Source organism: Petromyzon marinus, chromosome 35 (assembly GCF_048934315.1).
Source record: "Petromyzon marinus isolate PM22_M1 ecotype Great Lakes invasive population chromosome 35, UKy_Petmar_22M1.pri1.0, whole genome shotgun sequence".
Classification (NCBI taxonomy): domain Eukaryota; kingdom Metazoa; phylum Chordata; class Hyperoartia; order Petromyzontiformes; family Petromyzontidae; genus Petromyzon; species Petromyzon marinus.
In genome coordinates this window covers 3,108,464-3,131,040 of record NC_133701.1, presented here as the reverse complement: position 1 = coordinate 3,131,040, position 22,577 = coordinate 3,108,464, and the positions used below count along the sequence as shown (strand labels likewise).

General features: G+C 52.8%; 1 protein-coding gene across 1 annotated transcript in view; it reads right to left on the bottom strand.

The window, feature by feature from the left end:
* FARSA (phenylalanyl-tRNA synthetase subunit alpha) overlaps positions 1-22,577 on the bottom strand; it is a 54,297-nt gene that overhangs the window by 1,943 nt on the left and 29,777 nt on the right. The window contains exons 10-12 of the mRNA XM_032966006.2: positions 4,651-4,819; positions 3,283-3,360; positions 2,948-3,062 (exon numbers count right to left, since the gene is read on the bottom strand). Of these exons, the coding sequence (XP_032821897.2) occupies positions 2,948-3,062; positions 3,283-3,360; positions 4,651-4,819 (362 nt within the window). The remainder of the gene's footprint in view (positions 1-2,947; positions 3,063-3,282; positions 3,361-4,650; positions 4,820-22,577) is intronic.

Here is a 22,577-nt window from a genome sequence, read left to right as displayed (position 1 = left end):
CGAACAGCCAAAAGGTTAAAGTTGATGGGCCCTTCTTTCGTACACAAGAAGAGGCGGCACATTTAATATGTTTAAGGAAGGCACAGGTGCAGGCCCTGGAGGAGCGTAGCATTCCCATAACCACCTGCCTTCCTCAAGGCTCGTCTCAGGGTTTACGGCTAGCCGCCGACGGATTACGCCGCGGTTCTGGCGAGATCTCGCAGCCTTTGGGGGAAAAAATGCAGGGAATGTCTACAGATGCATCACGAAAAATCACACCAGAGACAGCTATTGTGGATATTTCAGTGTGGCAAGAGGCCACAGCTTTTGTCCGATGCCCTTAAAAAAAAGTCGCGGTTTAATGCTCGGGTGTGTGCATTCCCATAAGCGCTGCTTATCGTTGCTTGATATCACGACCTGTCAGCCAAGCGGTGTGAGCGATGGCCATAGCGGAACCTATTTGCACTTGGTCATGACTGGGGAGGGAAATCTCGCTGGGCCTGTTTTACGGGCGGCCAAATGTGTCCGGAGGCCAAATGTGTCAGACGGTACAGGCGTGCATTTGGACAATTGCTCGCCGATTTAGAGAACTTGTGCACGAAGAAAGCGCCCTTAAACTATGAATAATTACAGCCACTAACACAACAACAACACAGAGGCTGCACTGACGCCCACTTGAGCGAAAAGCCTTTTGATCGTTCACAGCTCATGCGTCCACGAATCCGTCCGTGGTGGCTCGACAAATTCAAATAACTCGTGACTTTTTCCAATATTATTTTTTGCTCTTATTACAAGAGGAACTTTTTTTTTAATTCGTCAAGCAGATTTTATTATGGGTTTCCCCCGGTGTTGAAAGAGAGTGGAAAATGGGCAACAACAACAGATTTGTGAAGAATGCGTGGAGAGCTTTCACCGGTCGCACGAGTCCCTGAAATTAAATGCCGGCAAACGCGTTGGGGAAAAAAAACAACAGCGCCCAAGACGTGACAGGCCAAATCCTCCCCAAAGAGCCTCTCAGGGTTATCGTCAGGTTGTTACTCAATAAGGTAAATCTGCAGGCATCGCCACACAGTTCACCAACTCAATATTTGTAAATCGCTCAAGCCTGGCGCGGTCGCGTCACCTCGTTACAAACCGGGAGGAAAGGAATAAATTGCGCACGCGAACGACAACTGGGCTCCACTCAGGGGTTCGTCTCCGACTCGCTCACAACAGCCCTCTCTCCTGTGCCTGCTGTTGCAAACGATTATCCCCCATCTCAGCCGGTCGTCTCAATGGACCCAAGCCTATAAGATTGGCTGACATCTCAGCCTGTGGTCGCCCTGCGCCAAAGCTATACTATGGTGGCGAATTATATTGCAAATGTAAAATTTGTTATCAATGGCACATGGATGCAGTGGTGGGCACATGGATGCAGTGGTGGCCCCACTGTGGTTTCTGCTTGGCATATAGCGATCGATCTCCCATCGCGATTCTTAGACTGTCACCATTCAGTCATGATCGTTTTTAACAGTCGTGATGAAAAGTAGCAGCTGTATTTCCTGCACGGCTTAAGTAAACTAATCTAATCCGACACAATTCGAAAGTGACGATTCTAAGCATGAACCATCGTGACCTTAAGAATCAGTTTTAATCGATGCATCGATACGTGTCTCGTGTCGGCTTGCACCCAGGTTCAAGCCGTGATGGATCTGTGCCAGCCACCTGAAATTCACCCAAGCTTCCACGACCTCTGACTTTAACCGAACACTGCCTGTGGAGAGGCCTTAACGAGGAAACTGTCAGCCATTGCGCCACTGACCGGTTCGTATTTCTTATCCCCAAATCGTGTTTTCACAAACAGAAAACGAGCACCGATAAAAGCACACACTCAGAGCTGTGTTGGAACGGGCAAGGGTTAGAGCCATGTGTTCTGTGTACGCTGGGGGCCCCCCGCTATTTGTCGAGAGTTAATTAGTTCGCTTCACCTTCTACCCGGGGGCCGGGCAAAGCTGCCGGCGCGGTGATCGCTCGCGCTGCGCGTGGTGAGGGATGTGAACCATGAGGAATGCCCCGGGGACACCTCCCCCCATTCCCAGCCCTCCGCGCCGGGAATGGGGGGGGGGAGAGTCGCCACCTGGAGTCGGAGTTCTAACGGAGGTCTCGCAGACGCCACGACGAGTGACAAGCGTGGCTTGGTCCGTCGGGTCAACTTCGGCTCCTGACCGCTACGGCTGAGTTAACCCTAACCTTCAGGAGGTCGCCACGCAACGCTTCGGGCTGGCAGACGTTGCGCGATGGGTCTTTGTCGTTCCGTTGAAACAGGAACTAGGATGCGTGTGTATTAGGCGTGTAACAATTCACCACGCATCGTCATCGTTGTTAGCCACGATCAATCCACTGCTGGCTGAAGGCCCCTTTCAATGTCTTGCGATGTACCAATCCAGTACGTGCGCACGGATCGATTTCGTCGCTCCCGTCTCCGCGGCGAATGTGCTCTCTCTCAGGTGTGTTCGCTCCTGTTGCCGCCACTCCGTCGTCAGTCTTGACAACCGGCGATCGTCCCTTCTAGAGAGGAGCCCTTTCTAATCCCACTTAATTTTTTATTTTGTCGTCTTTAGCTTGTTCCGTCAGCGCAAGTGTAGCATCTGCATAACGTGCATAATTTGTAAATAATCAATAATCACACGTGAAATTCGACGCATATATCGTGAACAAAATAACCGACGCCAATTGAGCGAATCGAAGCATCATTAGCATGTGTCATATGTACATGGGTGGGCCCTACAAACAGGCTTATGAAACCAGTCCTGGCACTCATGTCAGCTGCATTCGCGAAACTTGACACAGTGAACCAGTGCCAGCAGGCCACGTGCCGGCACTTGGAGCCGGTCGCCAAGGTAGTGACGCGTGCGAGTGCACGCGTGCGTGCATGTAACCGCTGGCCAGTGCTGTGGCGCCGCCGCCGTCGTGCGAGGATGTGCGCTACCTCTCGAGCGAGAGGCCCCACGCGATGACGGAGACGCCCTCCGGCAGGCCCATGGGCAGCAGCATCTCAGGGCGGAACACCCCCGAGTTCCCCACCTCCACCCACTTCTTGAGGCCTGCGGAGACGCCGCCACACCACGCGCACACCGCTCTTACACCGCTCTTACCCACACCGCCTTACACTCGATCGTTTAGCCGTGCCAAGACATCGAGCTATTCAAGGCGCACGCATGCACGAAGACGGAAGACAGAACGACGCGACCGCTGCTGAATATCGGAGACGAGCGGCACGGGCGGCGGTAACGGCGGCGCCGGCACTCGCAGGCCCGAGCTCACCCTCGTGGTAGCTGAACACCTCCATGCTGGGCTCGGTGTAGGGGTTGAAGGCCGGCTTGAAACGCAACTTGGTAATCCCTGCTCACGGGGCCGACAGGGCACGCGTGCACGCGAGAGAGATCCTATTAGCCGCCGTGCCGATTACCGCGGCCCTACAGCTGCTTTATTCACGTAACCATCGGTACATGAACACGCGCTCCGCCGCGAGCGTGAGGCTGTTTTCTCAGCTGGTTGTTTACGATCGCTTTCCTTTCAGTTTCCCTTCGTGAACTCGCAGAGAAAGCCCAACTTGGCCTGTCGACTGCAATTCTGCTCGAGGACGTGTGTCTACACATGTCGCCACGTTCCTTAAAACACGTGTCGATACACGCCATGCTTTGTTTTAGGGATGGATAAATAAGAATACCTGCGGCGGTTTACTCACGCGCACGCGAGCACACAACCGGGCGCGGTACCAAACGTCACTGATATTGACTCAGGGGCAGAGCAATCGTTACAAACTGATCGCCGCGTGAATGCGAGTAACCAAACTACTGGTCTGCGCTGGGTGCTGTGAGTGTACGTTTACTGCTATATTAGATATGCAGACAATGCTATGAATCTCATGACAGGACACAGTAAGGAACTTGGAAGTTAAAAACGGAAAGTGACAGGAAAGAGTTACAGGTGTAATCAGGAAGAGAAGGGTTGGAATGCGTGGGACGCGAGCACGGGATAGAGGAAGACAGGGCAAGCAACGTCGAAGTTTGTGATAGCAAGTGGCATGAAAGTGTCATGGTTTCACACCATAAAGAGGAAGAGGTTGTGATGTGTGCAGGATGGCAGAGAGAGCAGCTGACGGAGGCATTGGAGTGACACACTGAGGGTTGGTGACCAAGGGGAAGACCTAAACCCAGATGATGGAACACAGAAAAGAGTGGAACTTCGGAGGACAGCGATAGCTGACAAATCGAGTGAACAAGGAAGGAAGAGGTGGGCGAGGTGCGGTGGCATCTGAGGCACAATCCCGGGATGAGCACTTGGGTCTGTTGCGCTGGCTAAAAGTCAGCTGCGCCATGTTTCGGCACGGCGCCAACATGTGTTGGCAAAGCTCAATTTCTCACTGGGTAATTTCCGGTTGGCTGTGCGGACTGCGTGCGGAAGTATGTATGCATGTATGTTGAAATTCTTTTGCACCGTACGTAGCCAACCATATAGTGCAAAAGAAGGTGCGGGATTTTCTGGGTCGCCTATCCAAACCCCCCGGCTGAAATGAATCCCTGCGAGCGTTGGGTGTCCTTTTTTGCTGGCGCTCGCGCAATTGGTAGCGAGCGCGTACACGCGCACTCGCACGCGCACGCGCGCGTACGCCAAATACACCACACGTACCCAGCTTGGTGAAGAACTGGTGAAGCACGCCCATGAGGTCGCCGAGCGTGAGGCCAAAGTCGGCGACCACGCCCTCGATCTGGTGAAACTCGGCGAGGTGCGTGGCGTCCAGCGTCTCGTTGCGGAACACCCGGTCGATGGAGAAGTACTTGACCGGCGTGAACTTCTCCTGCGGACACGCGGGGAGGTGGGGGGGGTGCACGTAAATCCGTGTTAACCGACAACCGCAGTAGCGCCACTTGCAACCAAATCTTCATCCGGAAGATTTCATCAGGCCACAGACGATAACAGGGTTTGAGAGCCCCTGGACTCTTGCTTGCTTGGATGGGCGACCGCCACCCCCCCACTGCTATCTACAGCCTTACCCACGCCACCGTGCGGATCGTGGGATTGTTTGACAACACTTCACCAAGCTGGTCGGTACGGGTGGGGCAAAGGGGTATCTAGGACCGGTGGAGATGTCACATGCCATTGGTGTTAACCTTGGCCCGAAATCGCCGACGTCATAGCACAGTGCGCTAACCGCTGTGCCACCCGCGTACAAACAAGGCCGTGAGAAGAAGTGCTACAAAATATCCTTGAATCGCATCGTCGCCGCAAATCGTGACAATTCATCAGACTGTCACGGCAGGTGCCAGACACTTCGAGAGGTGGATGGAGTGAAATGGTCACACATGCCATGGCAGTCCCGGGCTTGTGGTGAATCCGTAGAAGGGCAGGGCCCCTTTTGTTATTTTTGTCAAGTGGGTAAACAAGAGGAATGCACCAGGAATGTTGAATGCCACGCTGAATAAACGATTAAAATATGCACAACGCTGGAGGAGCAGCTGCAGCTGGTCAGCTATCCAGTTATTTTTGGCAAGAATTGGAAGTGGACTCCGTATATGGTTTGCTCATTCGTCTCCATCGTCCATCTCCTTACATTTCGTTGATGATACAAAGTGATTCGTAACTTGAGAAAGTACCCCGAGCGGTCGAAAATAATCTCGTGTTTTATTTACGACTCCTTGCAAAGGTGCTCGCATTTAGGGCTTTTGGCGAGATTTTCCCCCCAACCGCGCGCAGGGTCACTAAACGCCCACGAAAACACCCACAGCAGCGTCCAGCAGCGGCAGCCCCCTGCAAAAACGGAGCGTAAACACGGCCCCCCCACTGCCCCCCCCCACCACCCTCCGTTGCTGGTGCAGTCTCCAATGGTAGTGGAGTGCCGCGGCGCGTTTGGGAAATTGGCACCTGTTGTTCACGGGCGTGTAGCGCGGGTGGCGCAGCGGTGAGCGCACTACGCTAACAAACCTGCGGAACGGAGTTCGAGTCTCGGTCTCGGCTAACGTCGGCGGCGAGCGGCAGCTCGGATTTGAGTCTGGCAGCGCCGACAACTAGGGGGGAGAGAATTTGCGCGCAGGCGAGGCCAGCGGATGAGAAGCGGCGACCTCCCACCGTGTTAAAAGGTTGATTCTGGGTTACACCAAGAGCAGGGGAGTAAGGAGGGAGATGTGGGGAGAGAGTTGGCGCTGGGGACATCCATTGGGGTTCTTAATCACAGCGAGACGTAAAACAAACGCCGAGTCCCTGTCTCAAACTCTGCCATGTTGGTCATGCTGCTGGTGGCCCTGAATCTGTTATGGAAATTCCATGTTGCAATAGCAAATCGAGTCTCTTCAGGATACAATTAATTCTAAAACGTAACGCACTCCCCAAGTGCCAAGAAGCCCGGTGGATTTTGCATATTCAGCTGCTGAGGCTGCTTATTTTCTTTTGCTGAAATAGCACACTCATAAAAATGTCTTTCAGCAGAGGGGAACACTTCTGCTTCATAGTAACGCCAAGTGAACTCAATGTCACACGCGCACCAGCGGGTCACCAGAACGCGTCTCCACACATCCCGTGCAAAACCCCACAGATGAGCCACCGCACACGTCCCACATGCTTTCCCATCCCCCCCCGTCTCCCCCCCCGCCCCTATAGAGGATGTACTTTACAGCTAACGGAACGGGAAGAAAGGGTCTCCCAAGTCAAAAGGTCAAAGAGCCGCGGGTCACCCTGGCCGGCTTTTCAAGTTGCCTCCCTTTCAAGTCACCCGTGCTGCCCCTGCCTCAGCGGATGAAGCCTCCGCACAGCAGTCGCAGCAGCCGCAGCAGCCGCCACATTCAACTGCAAGCAATTAGCGAAATCCAACATCTCCACCAATTCGCCCATCAAAACAAAGCAAAGGATCGTTTCTCTAATTTCGGAAGATAAAACTTTAGTGGAACGCCTATCGTCCGTGATGGCGGTCGTGGTGTGACTGTTCGGGGGGGGGGGGGAGGGGGAGTGGTGGTGGGGGGGGGGCATACTTAGCACATCCTATTATCCGCGTTCATCAGCACAGATTGCTGCTGTTATCTACATGGATGAACGGGCGAATAACAGAGTGAATTTCCTACTATTGCCGAGCCACTCCTCTTACCCGCCGGTAAAGCACGGATAACAGTGAGCACTGCCACGCGGATAACGGGAGCTCCTGCAAAGTGGTCCATCGGCACGAATGAGAAGAGCGGCTGACAGGGGACACGGATAAGAGGAGGCGTTCCACTGTAAACGACACCGGTCTGCAAAGCCACGTGGCTGACAGACTAAAATACATTTATATTTATATATGTGGTGACAGAACAGTCGTTTGGCGATACCGCGTTGGCGGCGGTACACAAGCACACGTAATAAACTCACATTCATAATTAACAGTAGGGAAAATATTATAACAGCCAACGTTTTGGGACATGGCCTGCCCCCCTTCACGGTCCATAGACCAATTATGCATCTCCCGCTCATGTCAACGCTTTATTACGTGCGACGACAAAGGGCCATAGCTTAAAAGGTCACCTATTATATATATTTCTATAAGGCCAATGCACCACTGACAACGAATGTGTTGAGAGTTCCACTAATATTTTCTCTCTTTGGGGCCGGGGGAGCCTTCCCTACTCCCCGGCGCCCCCGACCCTCACCACGACCGCGGGGGGGCAGGAGCAGAAACGCGGCGAGGCCCCGATGGCTCCAGCAGATGCGAGCGTCTCCTCGCTGTCCCCCGGCCGCCCCGTCGGAGAGACGGGAGGCTTTCGCGCGGGGCCAGTGCCGCGGGAACAGATGGCCAACTCATCTGGCGGCGAACGACAACGAGCGGGAGACAGCTGCGCACACACCGCCCGCCGTCGACACGCAGCTGCGAGACGGCTCGCAATTCGCGGCCTCCCGTCATTCCAAGAGTTAAGATCATCCGACTCGCGCGGCGCGGTCAGGCCCACCAAGTTCTGCCCACGGCCGACTTCGTGTAGATTCGAAATGCAATAAGGCGGCAAGAGTTTCGTCTCTTTAAATACTATCTGACCTAACACACGCGCGGGGGAGGGTCTCTGCTTTGACGATGTAGAATAATGTTAAACCGTGGAACCATCAGCCACTCTGTGGGTTCTCGAGGCCAATGTTTTCCAGCAGCATTTGTTTCCGCAGGCAAGCTCGGGAAGTATGTTGACCGTCTGGGTCCCATCAGAAGAGTATCGTCGTTTGTCAAACATTTACTGTTGTGTTTCTCTACACGTGTGCCGTATTGCTTTGTAATATTTGTCTCCCCAATGACGTGCATTAATCATAATCATACTGATCACCAGCTGTCATCAATCCACTGCTGGATGAAGCCTCCCCAATCCAGTCATGGGCTGCCACCTGTTTTAGACAATTAATCAGTGATGCTGATACAAATCCTGCTGGGTTGCCTTTTCATAATTGACAGGAGCTCTCTATGAACACCGCGGGGCCCGTTCGGCACAGTATCACTAAACTGTACCACCGTGCGCTGGCAATGCCAACGACGAAGTCAGCGACGCAGGCGCAACCCACGCCAATTCTGGGCTGCGCCTTCAAGGTGCACGGGCAGCTCAACTCAGCCGAATCTTCCAGTCAGAAAGGTGTGGCTATCGCATCCCAACAGAGCACAAGCCGCAAGCACACACACAGGCTGTTGCGGTGAGTGATGTTAGCAAGCACCCATTAACGCAGGCTCGTGCGTGTACACACACACATTCAGCAGCCACACCGTGTACAACCATTTTCGCGAATCCACTGCTGAACAAGGGGCTCCCGATGGCTGTGCAGCAGGCCCGGGGCAGGTTATTAAACACAACAACCACCACACCAGTCATTGTGTGTGTGTTGGCGAAGGCGGGGAGCATAGACATGGACGCATAGAACACGCAGTACAACAAAGGACTCTGCTGCACTACCCACCGCATGGCTCCGCAACCTGTTTGTGCATTGCAGCCGCCCGTCCAAGCATTATCCAGGCCTAGGCCTGCTGAGCTTGCAAAATCAGATGGCATTTGGCACATTCCGGGCGAGGAGGTGGGGGGAAGATCGTTGGGGAAGCAGCACACACTCCTCGCTGAAGTTTCGCCTTTAAACGTGAAAAGAATCGAGTTCTAAGCAACTGGCGGCGTCACTGGCAGGGCGAGGTTTTTTTTCAGCGGAACGTCGTCCCCCCGTGCATTTTCTCCACGCCCGTTTTTTTAGCCGGCGGCAATGCCCCGCGATGCAGAGCAAGCCGTGCGGAACGTGAGCTCAGCGCCCGGTAATGTGCGGCGTGGATCCTGCGCAGGATAAGGCAAACGCGCGCACGCAAGCGTGCGGGCTCGCTCGCACGCGCGCGCGACAGTTGGTGAGAAGGAGCGCGGCGCCGATCGCTGCAGCGATTGCACGTGTGGACACATTTGTGCGTGTAAGTTTGGAACCTGCCACCGATGCGATTTGCCGATATCGTGATGAAACAATGACGGCGTGCACAATGCGTGCGAAAGGATGGGGCGTGTACAAGCAGAGAAGACAAAGGGCGGGACTGTAGGGAGTGCTGCACGCACCGTGCTACAAACCGGCCGACCAGAGGCTTGATTCCCGCTCGCAGCCAACACCGGTGGCAAATACATCAGCGTTGGACCTCCCCCGTAGGTCGACTCAGATTTATAAAGCAGTAGCTGGTGCAGTGTGTCAACATCAGCATTCGGGAAATGAAGGCTGACCGGGCTTTGTGCTGGCCACCCACCCCCACGTGCACCTTATTGGTTTTAAAAGATGCTCGCTAAAAGCACTTGCCTCAATAGTCTGTTAAAAGCTAAACGGGGGATCTTTGGCTTTATATATAAAAAAAATGTGGCGGTCTGTCACTTGCATAAATGAGGGATGCCATTTATCGCCGGTTTACCGCCCTGAGCCAGAGATGGAAATTCCACATTGCTCTGGGCAGGAGGATGAGTCAATTCATAGGACAACCACAAACTTCCTTTACCAACCACGGAGCGATGAAGGGCCGAGTTGACCCCCTGCTGGTGCTTGAACCTGCAACCTTCCGCTTGCTTTTGTCACGCACTCCCCAGATGCCATCGCGCTCGACGCTTTATAAAACCGCATTGCATTGTATTGCCTAGATTCTTACACTCGCAATTCGGAGCATGTGGCCCTTAGCTTAACCACAGATATAAATCGTCGATTCCACGTTTGTCGCTCCGCCACTGGCGGCGTGTGGCCAGCGCCGCGGTGGAGAAGGAACGCGATCGGAGGGAAGTCCGCATTGGCGCTGCGCGATGGAAGCGGCAGAATGGGAAGTGTTGTGACCTGCAGGGCGGCGGCGGCGGCTGATCACAGCATGGGATGAGATGAAACAGTCAGTCGGGTGGACAAAGCGAGCCCTCAACACGGGCGGAGTGTGGAGGCTGCTGCACCACTCTCCCCTGCGCCAGCATCAAGAGCGGTGGCGCGCGGTGGAAACATCTCTCCCTCTGTGTCGCTAGTGAACCACTTTGTTGGGCTATCATTTGTGGCCAGGTCGCTTCTGAAAAATAACTAAGAGCTCAGAGGGCTTTACCTGGTAAAATAAAATTGTATTTGTATTTCTTTAGTTTATGTGATTTTGCTTACCTTTCCCATTCCACGCACTCCTATCGTTTTGTTGTTGTAACTTTCTGACCTGCCTCCACTGGACAACTGTGGAAAAAGAGAGCTTTATAGCTCATCGGATTCCTCTTGCAATATAAATCAAGATTCTGACTCCAAACCGGGGCACCAGGGAGAGGCAAAACAACACCGTGAGCACGTCTAATGGCCATGGGAAAGTCTTATTTTAAAATCGGCCGAACCTCCGTATATAGACCAGCCCTCCGCTGTGAAACTACGTTTTCATTAGCGTGCTTAAGTTTTTCCAGACAGGCCAAGCTTAAAATATTTCGGGGGTTATTTTCTGTCCCGTAAAAAAGTAAAGCGCGTGAAGGCGCAGTGCCTCTATTGGGGGGGCAGCGTGGCCGTGATCTGCTCTGAAGTCAAACACATTCCTGGCCTTTAGCATTCGCCGCGATGTTGGCTTTATCTTTTATTTATTCTTTACCGGTCACTGCATACTCTACGGCAGACCTCCTCCTCCTCCGCCGCCGCCGCCTGTATAACATCTTAAGGAGTCTGAAAACACTCCTTGTGTTTTTATACAGCTTCAAAAAAACACACACATATAGAACGTAACTGATGTCGTCCAGCTTTCCTTATTACTGAAATGTTACCTGCAAATTACTTGATTGTAATTACACAGCAACGTCGCCACCTTAATTGCAAACAAAAAATTGGCAGGACCCTCCTGAAAAAGTGTCTCGAGTGAGGCTATCCTGGGAATCATAACTATTATAATAATATAATAATAATGCACAGTGGATCTGGTGACCCATATCTAGTAGATATCGTTTGTTTACCGTGGCTTTACATGTTATTCAAAAGGCTTAACCCACGCTCTGGCATTGCGTACAGAGGACAACAACATTGGGCCCTTGTTGTTGCTTTTTTATATATTTTGTGTTCATTTGAGTTGAGCGGGCCGCTGGGCAGCGTCGCTCGCGAGCACCGCGAGCACCGCCACCACCACCACGGCGGCCGCGGCCCCACCCCCCCCCACCCGCCACCATGCCCATTTTTCCCGCCGACCGCCAGTCCGACACCGGGCGAAAAAAAAACAAGCGGAATATAATGAATCCCGCTTTACACAGCGACGCTCATTACTTGCGACCAAACGATCGCAAGCCAGCGCTCCCCCTCCGTCGGTGTAAGCGAGCGCGGTACACGGCGCCTCCGTGCACAGTGGCTCTTAGTGCAGGGGATTAAGAGCGTTTAGCCAGCTGATTCAATAAACACACACCAGGGAGTATTTTTGGAAGTACAGTGAGATTATTTACTCTCATCCGCTCTCCCAAAGAATCCTATCATGCGCACATTGATCCTTAGTTTCTTCACGAACAGTTGCCCTATTATCTGCGCTGATCTGTGAGCGAGTCACCCGAGGTGCTATCCTAGGAACATCAAATTCATCCAATTACCCGCAGAGCTGTTGGCGGTTGAGAGGAGTACACCTCGGAGTGGCAGCATATTTTTGCTATTATCCACACTTATCCACGACTAAGGGGTGACAGGAAGCAGTTTCCCCGACGCAACCTTAATTTGTCTGATTATCCTGTCGCTTTCTGCGGATGAGCGGAGTGAGGCAAAAGCATCAGACAATTCCTCCCCGTTATCCGCGCCCACCAGCGGATTGGCAGCGCGGGAAACACGAGGAATTTCCGTGGCTTTAACAGGGGGCACCATAGCCGGCTTCACCAAACGGTTGCTAGGCACATCGCCGCAGATGGAGAAGAGGCGCTTCGCGACACCGTGAAGCATTACGGAAGTGCCGTTTGCTGGGCGACTCCATGAGCGAGAGAGAGAGAGTCACGACTCCCCTGCCAGAGCTGCCCCACCTGGGCAAGGTGGGGGGGGGGGTGCACGTTTGAGGCCGAGGCAACCTGGCGCGCCCTCACGCCACCCCCGAGAAGCCAACAGCGGCCACGGCACTTGAATTAAAGCGTCTGTACCTCGACCAACGCATCTGCGCGGTCCAACATTACTCACTGCTCGGCACTGTCAACACCAGGCAGAGGGCACTGAACCAACTTTAACCATTACATCACCACAACGACCAGTGAGTGTAAAGTCCCGCAAGTCTGTGGCCACGCCACTAAGGTACATATCAATGGAGTTGATGAAGATAAAACGGTTTTTGGGTTTCATCATCATCATCATCATAATAATCGGCCACGTTCCGTCCTCTGGCCGGATGACGGCCTCACGAGCCGTTGCCATCTCCCCCACGGTCTCGGGACGCAACAATCCATGTCGTCGCTGCCGCACGCGAGCAGAGTGCATCGCTCCGTTTCTTTGACACGGATGCGGTGGCAAAGTTCATTCAATCATTTGGTGTTTATACGCGATGTACCACGTGGATAAAAGGAGTAAATACGTGGATAAACATGGCTAGAGTGGCGACGCAGTGGTTAGCACACCGCGCAATGAATCCAACACCAGCGACCCGAGTTCGATTCCTGGCCGTCGACATCTGAAACGGCCGTGGGCCCGTCCTTCACAATGCACACTGACCAGCGTGGTGAAGTATAGTAAAACTAACCACCGTGTCCAAAGACGGCATGGGGAGGCTTTTATCCAGCAGTGGACGAACAAACGGTGGCGAATGAATTGATTATTATTTATAAGTAGGGACAAAAGGATCCGCACACGAGCACCCCGACATTGAATCGGAGAGCAGGATTTCCAGTGTAATCACAAAACACGCACGCTGGTTTCGCCTCCTCTAAACAAAGCCGGGTTTCTCTTCCCTGCAAAACAGATTTCCCAGTGTTAAACGCACGCTCTGTTAACTGACAATTTAACGCTGTGACGAAACTGTGGAGGCTGCGAAATTTTAACACTGGGGTCATTGTGCCTTTTTTTTTCGTGTGTGCTCAAGAAAGGTTGGGCTTGCCGCCGCCGCCGCCGCTGCGATGTGAAGGCAGATAACAGTGCACATGTGGGCGGCGCAAGACTGCCCATCTGCGAAGATGTTTTCATTTGCATAGCGCCGACATCCTCGTGCGTCCAGAGCTCCTCTGTCAATCAGGGAGAGCTCTAAGAAAGTCGGGGCTATAACCACCCACACAAACGCCCGCCTGCGGACCGAATCACACCACCACAAGCGCACCTGAACCTCGTCAAGATCACGGAAGCCAAACTAAGCAGGGTCGAGCCTGGTTATTACTTGGACAGGTGACTTAGAGCTCGCCGGGGGGGTCGAAGGAAAGGGCCGACATTGTGGCCGGGAGACGGCAATACAGAAATGGATTATTGAATCTGTCCATGCGGGGCTTTGAGCGTTACCCCCCTCGTATGGAAGTTTCTTCTCGGTGACTCCGCTTTACTCAGACATGAAAAAAAATCCCACACATTAATGGACTTGGTCAAACATCACGGTGCAGGACCCTCCTGGATGTGAGTACTGAGACCCAAGCGAGGCTGTCCTTGCTATATTATAATTGGCATTGCTGGCTGATAAGAAGAACTTTGTGCGAGTTAAAAATCCACTTGCTGCCAGACAGCATGCCTTTCAACTGGCCTGCTCGCTTCTCCAAAAGGCAGGCGTTATCGCCAAATTCTCCAAGATACGTGCTTAAAAACGTGGCACTGTACTCACCAAAGGAAAAACCAAAAGGTACAAACTTGGAACATAAATTCACAAAAATTATTTGGGAGTGTTACGTAACTTAATGAATATGAGCAATGGAGCGCTGTGTTTCCCATAAGAGTGATATAGTAAGCTGCATTCTTGCGTTTATTTGCTCTGGTTTGGAGAGTTTCGCAAAAACGTTCTATTTTCGTTTCCAATGCGTTTCGTATTGATGTGCGCATGTGCACCGCACCCGATTAGTCTGGGCAGATATCAAACGCGAGAAAACAACAACAACGGTGGGACGTACTCGCGCCATAACGCCGCAGATTTGTGCTGGCATTGTGGCACAGCGAGCAGAATTCGCAAGTCGCCCACCCCTCCTCCTTATTTATAGAACTCGGCCAAAAACACATCCCATCCCCTCAGCTGGACCTTTCTCGAGAGGGAACAACCTGCAACGGAAAAACAAAACCGTTGCGTCTCTGCCAGCGTTGGGACAAACAACCCAAGGTACGCAGCTGCGTGTGTGAACGGAGAAGGCACAGCCCTGAAAGTGCTTTGCTCAGGCCACCGCTGGAGGTAGGGGCTCCACTAGAAGGAGTCCTAGAGCCCCTTCAAAAGGGTTACACCCTCATATTGGTGATATTGAGCAGGGACCTGGAGGGTATTTTATCCTACGCATCCACGCTGGTCAGATTTCTTCGGGGAAAAAGAGGTGGCAGTGCCCAAAACGTTACCCCCCCCCCCAAACCACATGTGATCAGCTGATCGACTCATTCATTCACACCGCTGCTGGGTCGACAGAAGCAGTGGTGGCGGTGGGGGGGAATTTAAGAAACTAGTCCCACATCGTCGTTTCAACTGCCGTGCCGGGAGATTGAATCGGAGCGGCGACCTCCGGATTGCCAAGTCCACTGCGTTGACCGTTATATTACGGTGGCAGCGTCCCCGCATTCAGACGAAAGTATTTGTTAAGATTGTAAATTTTGTTAAAATATTCCAAGGCCTGTACGGGGGTCCTTTACTTACCCACCATTTAATCTGTCAAACCACGCCGGCTGGCTTGCGCTTGCCAGGAGCGTTCAAATGTGGCGCACAGGCGTTTTAATTTGCGCAGTCGGACATGTGATGTGCGGTGATCGGCGAAGTCCGCAAGGTTATTGTTAAAAACATTCAAGCAAACCGAGTGCCGCGTCCCGTCAGGACGGAGCGAGAGTTGCGGCACGAGCAATGATAAAATGGCCAATAAAATCCAACAATGCAACCTTACTTTCTTTATAAACAAGGTAATAAATTCCAGCTGAAGCAATGTTTGTGTTAGATTCTTTATGTATTACAGCACGATTTCAAATTTCCTGTTCGCTTTTTGTGCATTTTTTTGTTCCACCCCCGAAGACACTGCTAAACCTTTCAGCGGCTACGTGGACCTCCACCTCACGGGTGCGACGATTCGTCATTGCAAATCATTGCGCAAAATGTCTTCCCGATTCCTATCTATATCTCACGTGTCATGGGGACTACGTCGCCCCTGTAACCATTAAAAGGCGCTACCATTACCAACGCTGCATTGTTTAAAAAAAAGGAATCGATTCTTGGACTCAATCACGACATCTAAAATCGCAGCAATTCCATAAACTCACCCCCCTACCTAAGAGATTCACAGAAAAAAAGTCAAATACACTTCTTGCTCAACTGGGAAATGGCCCAGATTCCTATGGACGGGAAAGTTCACCGCTTCCACCGCGGCGTGTCGGTACGCAAAAAACGTTGCGATTGATTGCTTCCCCCCTCCCCCCCCTAAAAATGGCAAATCGCCTACAGTAATTGCCGTTTACCGGGTGGGTCCGCGTGAGCGGCCGGCGCGCGGAGTGGCCCGTAGTAGCGGGGCGAGCGTGCTCGGCGAGCCGTGAAAGTGCACTTTGTGTCGCGTCACACGGCGTCGGCGCTCTCAGGGCCGCAGAGCGCCGAGCGCGATGACTTTCCACGGCGCCTCATTCAGCGTCGATTCACACCGTTACCAGAGTGCGGCATAACGCTTTCACAGTTGATGCGAGTTGATGGTTTTTTTTTTACGTACACCAAGTCTAGTGATGTGTTTGGCTAAGTACCTGCATTTGTACGATGCTATGTCTTATTTTTGTAATTGTTGCTGTTGAGAATTTGGAACGTGTGTTTACTCTCTGGATTAAGGGGTGGAAATATGTACTCCCTACGGCGATTCAACGATTTGTTACGGTTCAGGGTTCCAATACAATTCGAGAATATATCGTTTGCACATTACAGCAAATGGTAGTGCCTCTTGCGTGACCCTATTAACAAGTAACAAATACAAAAAGAAAAACAGTGATTCCAACGCATGCCATACGATGCATGCACCATGAGCTTCAAAATCGATATTAAATGACAAATTGACGCGTCGTTAAGACTCCCATGGATTAACAATCTACAGCATTCACCAGGCCCCGATACACAGCCCACACGGCATTTTGATTTATTCCTAATGCCACTAAAGCGAACGGAGGAGAATGCGCTGACGACGCATTTGCATGGGAGGAATTTTATGATCCGTCGGCCCGGCATTCCAAGACAGGGTGGGAGCAGGTGGCCCGAGTGGCCAGTGCACTAACTCAGCTGTCACCAAAGAGATTTAGTTAATTTAATTTTCCCAAAACAGCACAACCGCGTCCCCTCCCCCCGCCCTCTGCGTGCGGAAAGATGTCCATCCTGGTCTCAAAATGAGGGCCTCAGCATCTCCGCAGAGGGCACCCGGGGGACGTGCAGCCTCCACGCAGTAAAAAAAAAACCTCATCCAAACAACCTGGAAATTACGATTCCAGCAGAGTCACCATGACCAATCGAGGGACGGCCCGTTTACGCGAGGACGTTGCAGAGCGGCCCATCCATCCTAAATCGCCTCGCGACGAGGCCGGCAGCGGCGACGGCGGCAGGAGTGCTCACGTCACAAGCCGTCTGGACCGCCGATACTCACGCGTTAACATCGGAGGCGCGACACAACGACGAGTTTAACAAGATTTAGGATGCTCTGTCGTCATGGATTGTGGGTAATAATTTAAGCCCACAGGGCTCGTGGACAAACGTGTTTTTATTTTATTTTTGCACGTTCCGACAGTAAAACTGCGGTCTTAAAATAAACATACCATGCGAGACATTTCGGGCATTGGCTCTCTCTGGCCTCTCCATTTGCTGCAAAGGACACCATTGCCCGAAACGTCGCCCGTTACACATGTTCCTTTTAAGTCCACGGTGTTATCGATGAACGCATCGATTTAGATTTTTGTTATTTTTACATGGCGATCCTGACCCTGTTTATGTATTCATGTAGCGGCACACTGCGCACCGCTGGCGCGTGCAAACTCCGAATGGCACGGATAAGATCGTGGAACTTCACCAACACCGCACGCCCCACTTACACGCGCCGCGGTTTAAATGAATCCCAGAGCCGTGCTGGCCACGGAATCAAAAAGCCTGGGCTCGTTTTGCACAGTTCACGCCGACTCATGGAAAGAGGGCGAGCGGTTGAAATACTACACCGAACAAACAATAAAACTGCATTCATGAGCATATATGTTAGACGGCTCAACCGAGTTATAATGCGCAAGCTACGAGTTGAGGAGTTACACACAAAAAAAAATGGAAGGAAAACTGAGAACTGCGCAAGGAAGCATGGACGGACGCACGCTTTGTATTGCATTAAGAGTTAGAAAGCGGAACACGTGGAATGAGCGAACATATGCAGGTTGAAGACCACAATTTAAACTGGTAAGAAAAGTAAATGGGGATTGGGCAGGGCACGTCGCAAGAAGGGACGATGGCCAAGAATGGCGACAGAATGGCAGCCAAGGAATGTACGTTGAACTTCTTTCGCACCGTACGTAGCCAACCACGCTAATCGTAGGTGCGGGGGGACAAGGACAACAAACTATACACAAAAAAGCAGTTTTAAATAAATTAGTTTTCAATCTAAATTTAAAAGTGCATAGCTCCAGTGCCTTCCTATATGTGTGTACAGTATGTATAATGTGAACGCATACACACACAACCACCAGGGAGATGGAGCGACGAAGTCGGCTCGCGTGCAAGTAACGGGTGGATTGGTAAATCGCGGAATCGTGACAGATGGCGCAGGGGGCTTGGGGAGGCATTCATCTTGCAGCACATTGGTGACGGCTAATGAAGATGATGATACAGAGTGTGTATAGAGTTCTAGTGAAGCTACATTGAGTCACACTGCAGATAGCAGCTCCACCACTCACAGCTGTACCTTTCACGGGGGGGGGGGGGGTTCATAACATGGCAGTAAATAGACTCACCGCCTTTCACCTGAAAAACCGACCCACTGGTTTAGGACGTGGCCTTCTAAAGTTGCTGATTCTGCTCAAGTCATGTAAAAAAAATTTTTATCCGACTCCAAATTGTGACAAAGTATGAAATTGTGGAGGGGGAGAGTCGGTGACATGCCGACTATAAAGCAAAGCTAATGGTGTGACCTTCCCAGGGTGACCTTCCCAGGCCAACCTTCCACGGGAGATTTACCTTCCAAGCAAAAACAGCACGCGGTATTTTAATTTGCCACGTGACCCAGGGTGAGTCGGCGGTGATTTAAAAATACGGTCGAATTAGCGACGACGTTCCCACGTGCCACAACTCCCTCCAGCGGGCGGGCCCTCTCGCCTCTCGTCGGGAGGCCAGCAGTGGGGGACAAACAACATCGGGGATCCTCTCCTGCTCCCCCGCCGCCACCACCACAAGCCGGGCTGTCACGGCGCATCGTTTGAACAAGGATTCTCAGGCTCACGACAGGCGCTCGCAGAATCGCCTGCATGCTGCGTGAGAAAAGATGTTCTTTTCGATTCGTCCGTGTTGTGTGTACGTGCATTCAACTACTTTCGCGCCGCACGCAGCCGACCGTGCTAATCAGAGGTGTGGAAAACAAGTGGGCTTGGAGGCGGCGCATCGCTGGAAAGGTTGATAGCAGATGGACGAGACTGGTGATGAAATGGCAGCCAAAGCAGGGAGCTTGACAGAAGACGAGCACCCCGGAGATGGCGTGAAGGGGTCAACCCATGTGTGGGAGCGAGGTGGATTGTGGGAACGAGGTGGATTGTGGCATCGCAGGATCACGAGGGATGGTGACGGCGTGTGAAGGCACTTCCTTCATCTGCACCATATTTGCGGTCTTAAATATCTCAGTTGCACATCGTAAGCAAATAGGAGTTGCTAAACAAACGGCCTTGCCTCTGCACGTCTCGATCAGTCATCGGCAGGGTGAATCACTGCTTCTTCGCAACGAGGAATTATTTTGGTCAAAATAGCACTGAGGCAGAGGGGAAATATTCCATTGTGGAAATTCTGTGAAATGGATTGGTAACACCAGCACGATGTTGGGGCCAATTTTCCATCTCGCAGGCAGGTGCCACCAGCATGTCTGTGGCGAATAGACATTAAGTAGTCACTCACTCTCTCCCCCCCCCCCGCCGACGCGATTCTACGAGTTGCCACGATTTCTGGGTGGCGATTTCAGTCACGAATCGATTCCCTCTCATGCCGTTTGTCCATTCGTTTTGCCTAGGGAAAGGGAACGTGGAGACAGAGCGGTGAAATCAGCTCCACTCAAGCGCAGCTGCAAGTGAGTCGTTGCATCATCGTGGGATTGTGAGAGATGGCGGTGAATAGGAAGGGCTTAATCCAGCAATGAATTGATCAAGGCTGCTGCTGCTGATGACGACGACCGAGCGCGAACGGCGGACCGTTCCGACACCGCTCTGCAGCAAACGGAGGCGACGAGCGGGCGGCTACGCGAGGCCTGCCGAGTGGTCGGAAGACGGCGGCGGCACACCGTGGGTCGCCACGGCAACGAGCAAAACACAAGAGGCACCGCTCCCCCGCCTCTGAGGGCCATCAATCACGAGGCGTCCTTCACAGCGAGTCTTCACATGCAACACGATCCCGCTCACTCACTCATCGCTCGACATCGCAGCAGTTTGGATTTAGCTGTATTTATATAAAGGCAATTACACGATAGACGCATCCCAAGGAATCTTGAGATGCGGTCACGTTTGTACGCTTTGTACAATCCAAAGCGTGATCGTAAGGCGCTGCCACGTGTACGCAACAGCGTTTTTTGTCAACCCGCTGCTGGATGAGCGCCTCCACATGCCGTGGCGGTCGCGCGTGCATGTCGGTCCACCATACCGCATCATGCTGGTCGGTGCGGGTTAAAGGTGGGGGGAGCACAGAAGCGGGGGCGGAGAAGCGCAGTACAACTTTGCTGCCCTACCTTCTGGGGTGATGACGTTCAACAACAGAAGGGCCTCCTGCTGTCATCCAGAATGGATGCTGACCGAGGACATTCGGGACCGATGGAAATCGTCACAGGCGGATGAAGAATAGGACAGCCTCAAGCTCGGACTTCTTGACAAGAGAGTTCAAGCGAGCAGCGGGCAAGGCGAGAGAGAGAGAGTTCCGGACTACGGAGGGGGGGGGTGGCGGCAGGGAAAGCGCCGACCGCCCGCTGGACACAAGGCAGACTCTGGGCGCACGAGCACCGGGGGCAGGAACAGAGCGGAGAGAATTTAATTAACCTGGTTCAATGAAACCCTGCACCGCTTCGGAGCGGAAACCAGAGAGAGAGATGATTGGATCAATTTTGTGCAAGCCTCATTTTCGCAGACAAGATATTAACATAAACCACACCTTACAATACCTCGCTTGTTTTTTTTTCTTTCGGTAAATGCAAGCCACCAGAAGACACTTTCACAAAGTCACGCTTTGATCAAAGTGAACTGTGAAGAAGAGAGATCCCGGCACTTGTGAGAGCAGGACTCGACAGCTAACGGGAACAGGAGCAATGCTGTTACCTGGGAAACTATCAACGATCCGTTGCCTGGGAAACGACGATCTATTACCCGGGAAACCAGCAACATACCGTAACCCGGGAAGCCGGCGACACCCCATCCCCAACACAGACGATTCCGGGGAATGTTTTGCACAGGAGGTTGTATATACCATGCTAGTTCAACACGCGCACACACGTGTAAGTGGGGACGCTGAAAGAAAAACCATAAATATTTGTAGCTTTGTTTTCGCTATCATCAATGCACTAACCCTTAAGACAGGTCCTCAAAATAAGGCAAACAACGAATCAACCGACAACTTTCCCCGTCACTTTGATCACGGCGGCCTCCCCCCTTCTTTGCCTTAAGATCACACGTACGCACGTTGACATTTGCTGAAAAGACAGAAACTGCTCGCCGCGCACACGCCGACAATGCACAAACACCAAGAGCCGTTTTTTGTAAAACATGCCTTTGCCACTCCGCTCTGGCTAACCTGTAAACATGAACCCTGGATTTCCTACACAACGGTCCAACCGGTGGACTGGCTCGAACGGCTTGCGGAACGCTGCGCTGACCCAGCGAAGGGGGCATCAGACGGCGGCGGGGCCAGTGCCACGCTCCGGGCCTCAATGCGAGCTCTGTTTGCGCCGTCTCCTCGTCACAAAGAGGAGCTTTATCGGCAAGGGCCGCGTTATGAAACCGCAGACGCGCAGACACGCACGGCCGAGCGCACGAGCGGAAAATAAATAAAGCCGCAAAATCACCGAGATGAAGGCTCTCGTGAGCGCGGCTAAACATTAACGGGTGGAGATCTGTCGCAGGAGGATGTGGTGATGCCCGTTGCCGGCTGGCCGCTCCGTCTCACGGAGCGACGCGTGGCAGCACAGAGCCGAGTGCCGCCACGCAAGCGTGGCCGTGGGAAGGGCGGCCCATCAAACGGTCCGGCTCGACCGCGGTTGTGCCGTACAGATTCGCCGGGCCGTCGCGCTTTCCCGCGCCACCAAGGGCGAACGCCGGTGCCCTTTGAACAGCGTGAACGCCGTGGGCGAGACATGCGTGGCTCGCTTAACCGGGGCCTCACGGTCCCCGGGGCAAAGCAGTGCGCCCACTTGGTTTAAGTGTGTCCCTTTTTTCGAGCGCTATTTCTACCGGCAGCGATAAAAATAAAGCTACGCAAACACGACGGACAAAGGAGTCACTCAGGTATGCGCTCTACAATTCCGCCGCCGCGAGGTCTGCGTTACTCAAAGCCTGCCGCTCGGCTCGGGCTTGGAGGCTTCAATCGGAGTGCCTCGCTGGCACGCGCTGCACGGCCGTTCGTGCCGTGCACACACGCAAGGCGCACCTCGCAGCGGGCACGAGCGTGCGCCACCCGTGGAATGCCGAAAAGAGGCTGCACCATCCGCCTGCCGTGAGCTCGTCATTTATGGGTCCGTCTTGACAGCGTTCAAATTAGCTGTCTCCCTCCTTGCCGCGCGGTGCTATGGGCTTTTCACACTTTCGGAAATGAAATGCCAAAAATAAATATTCTTGGTCGC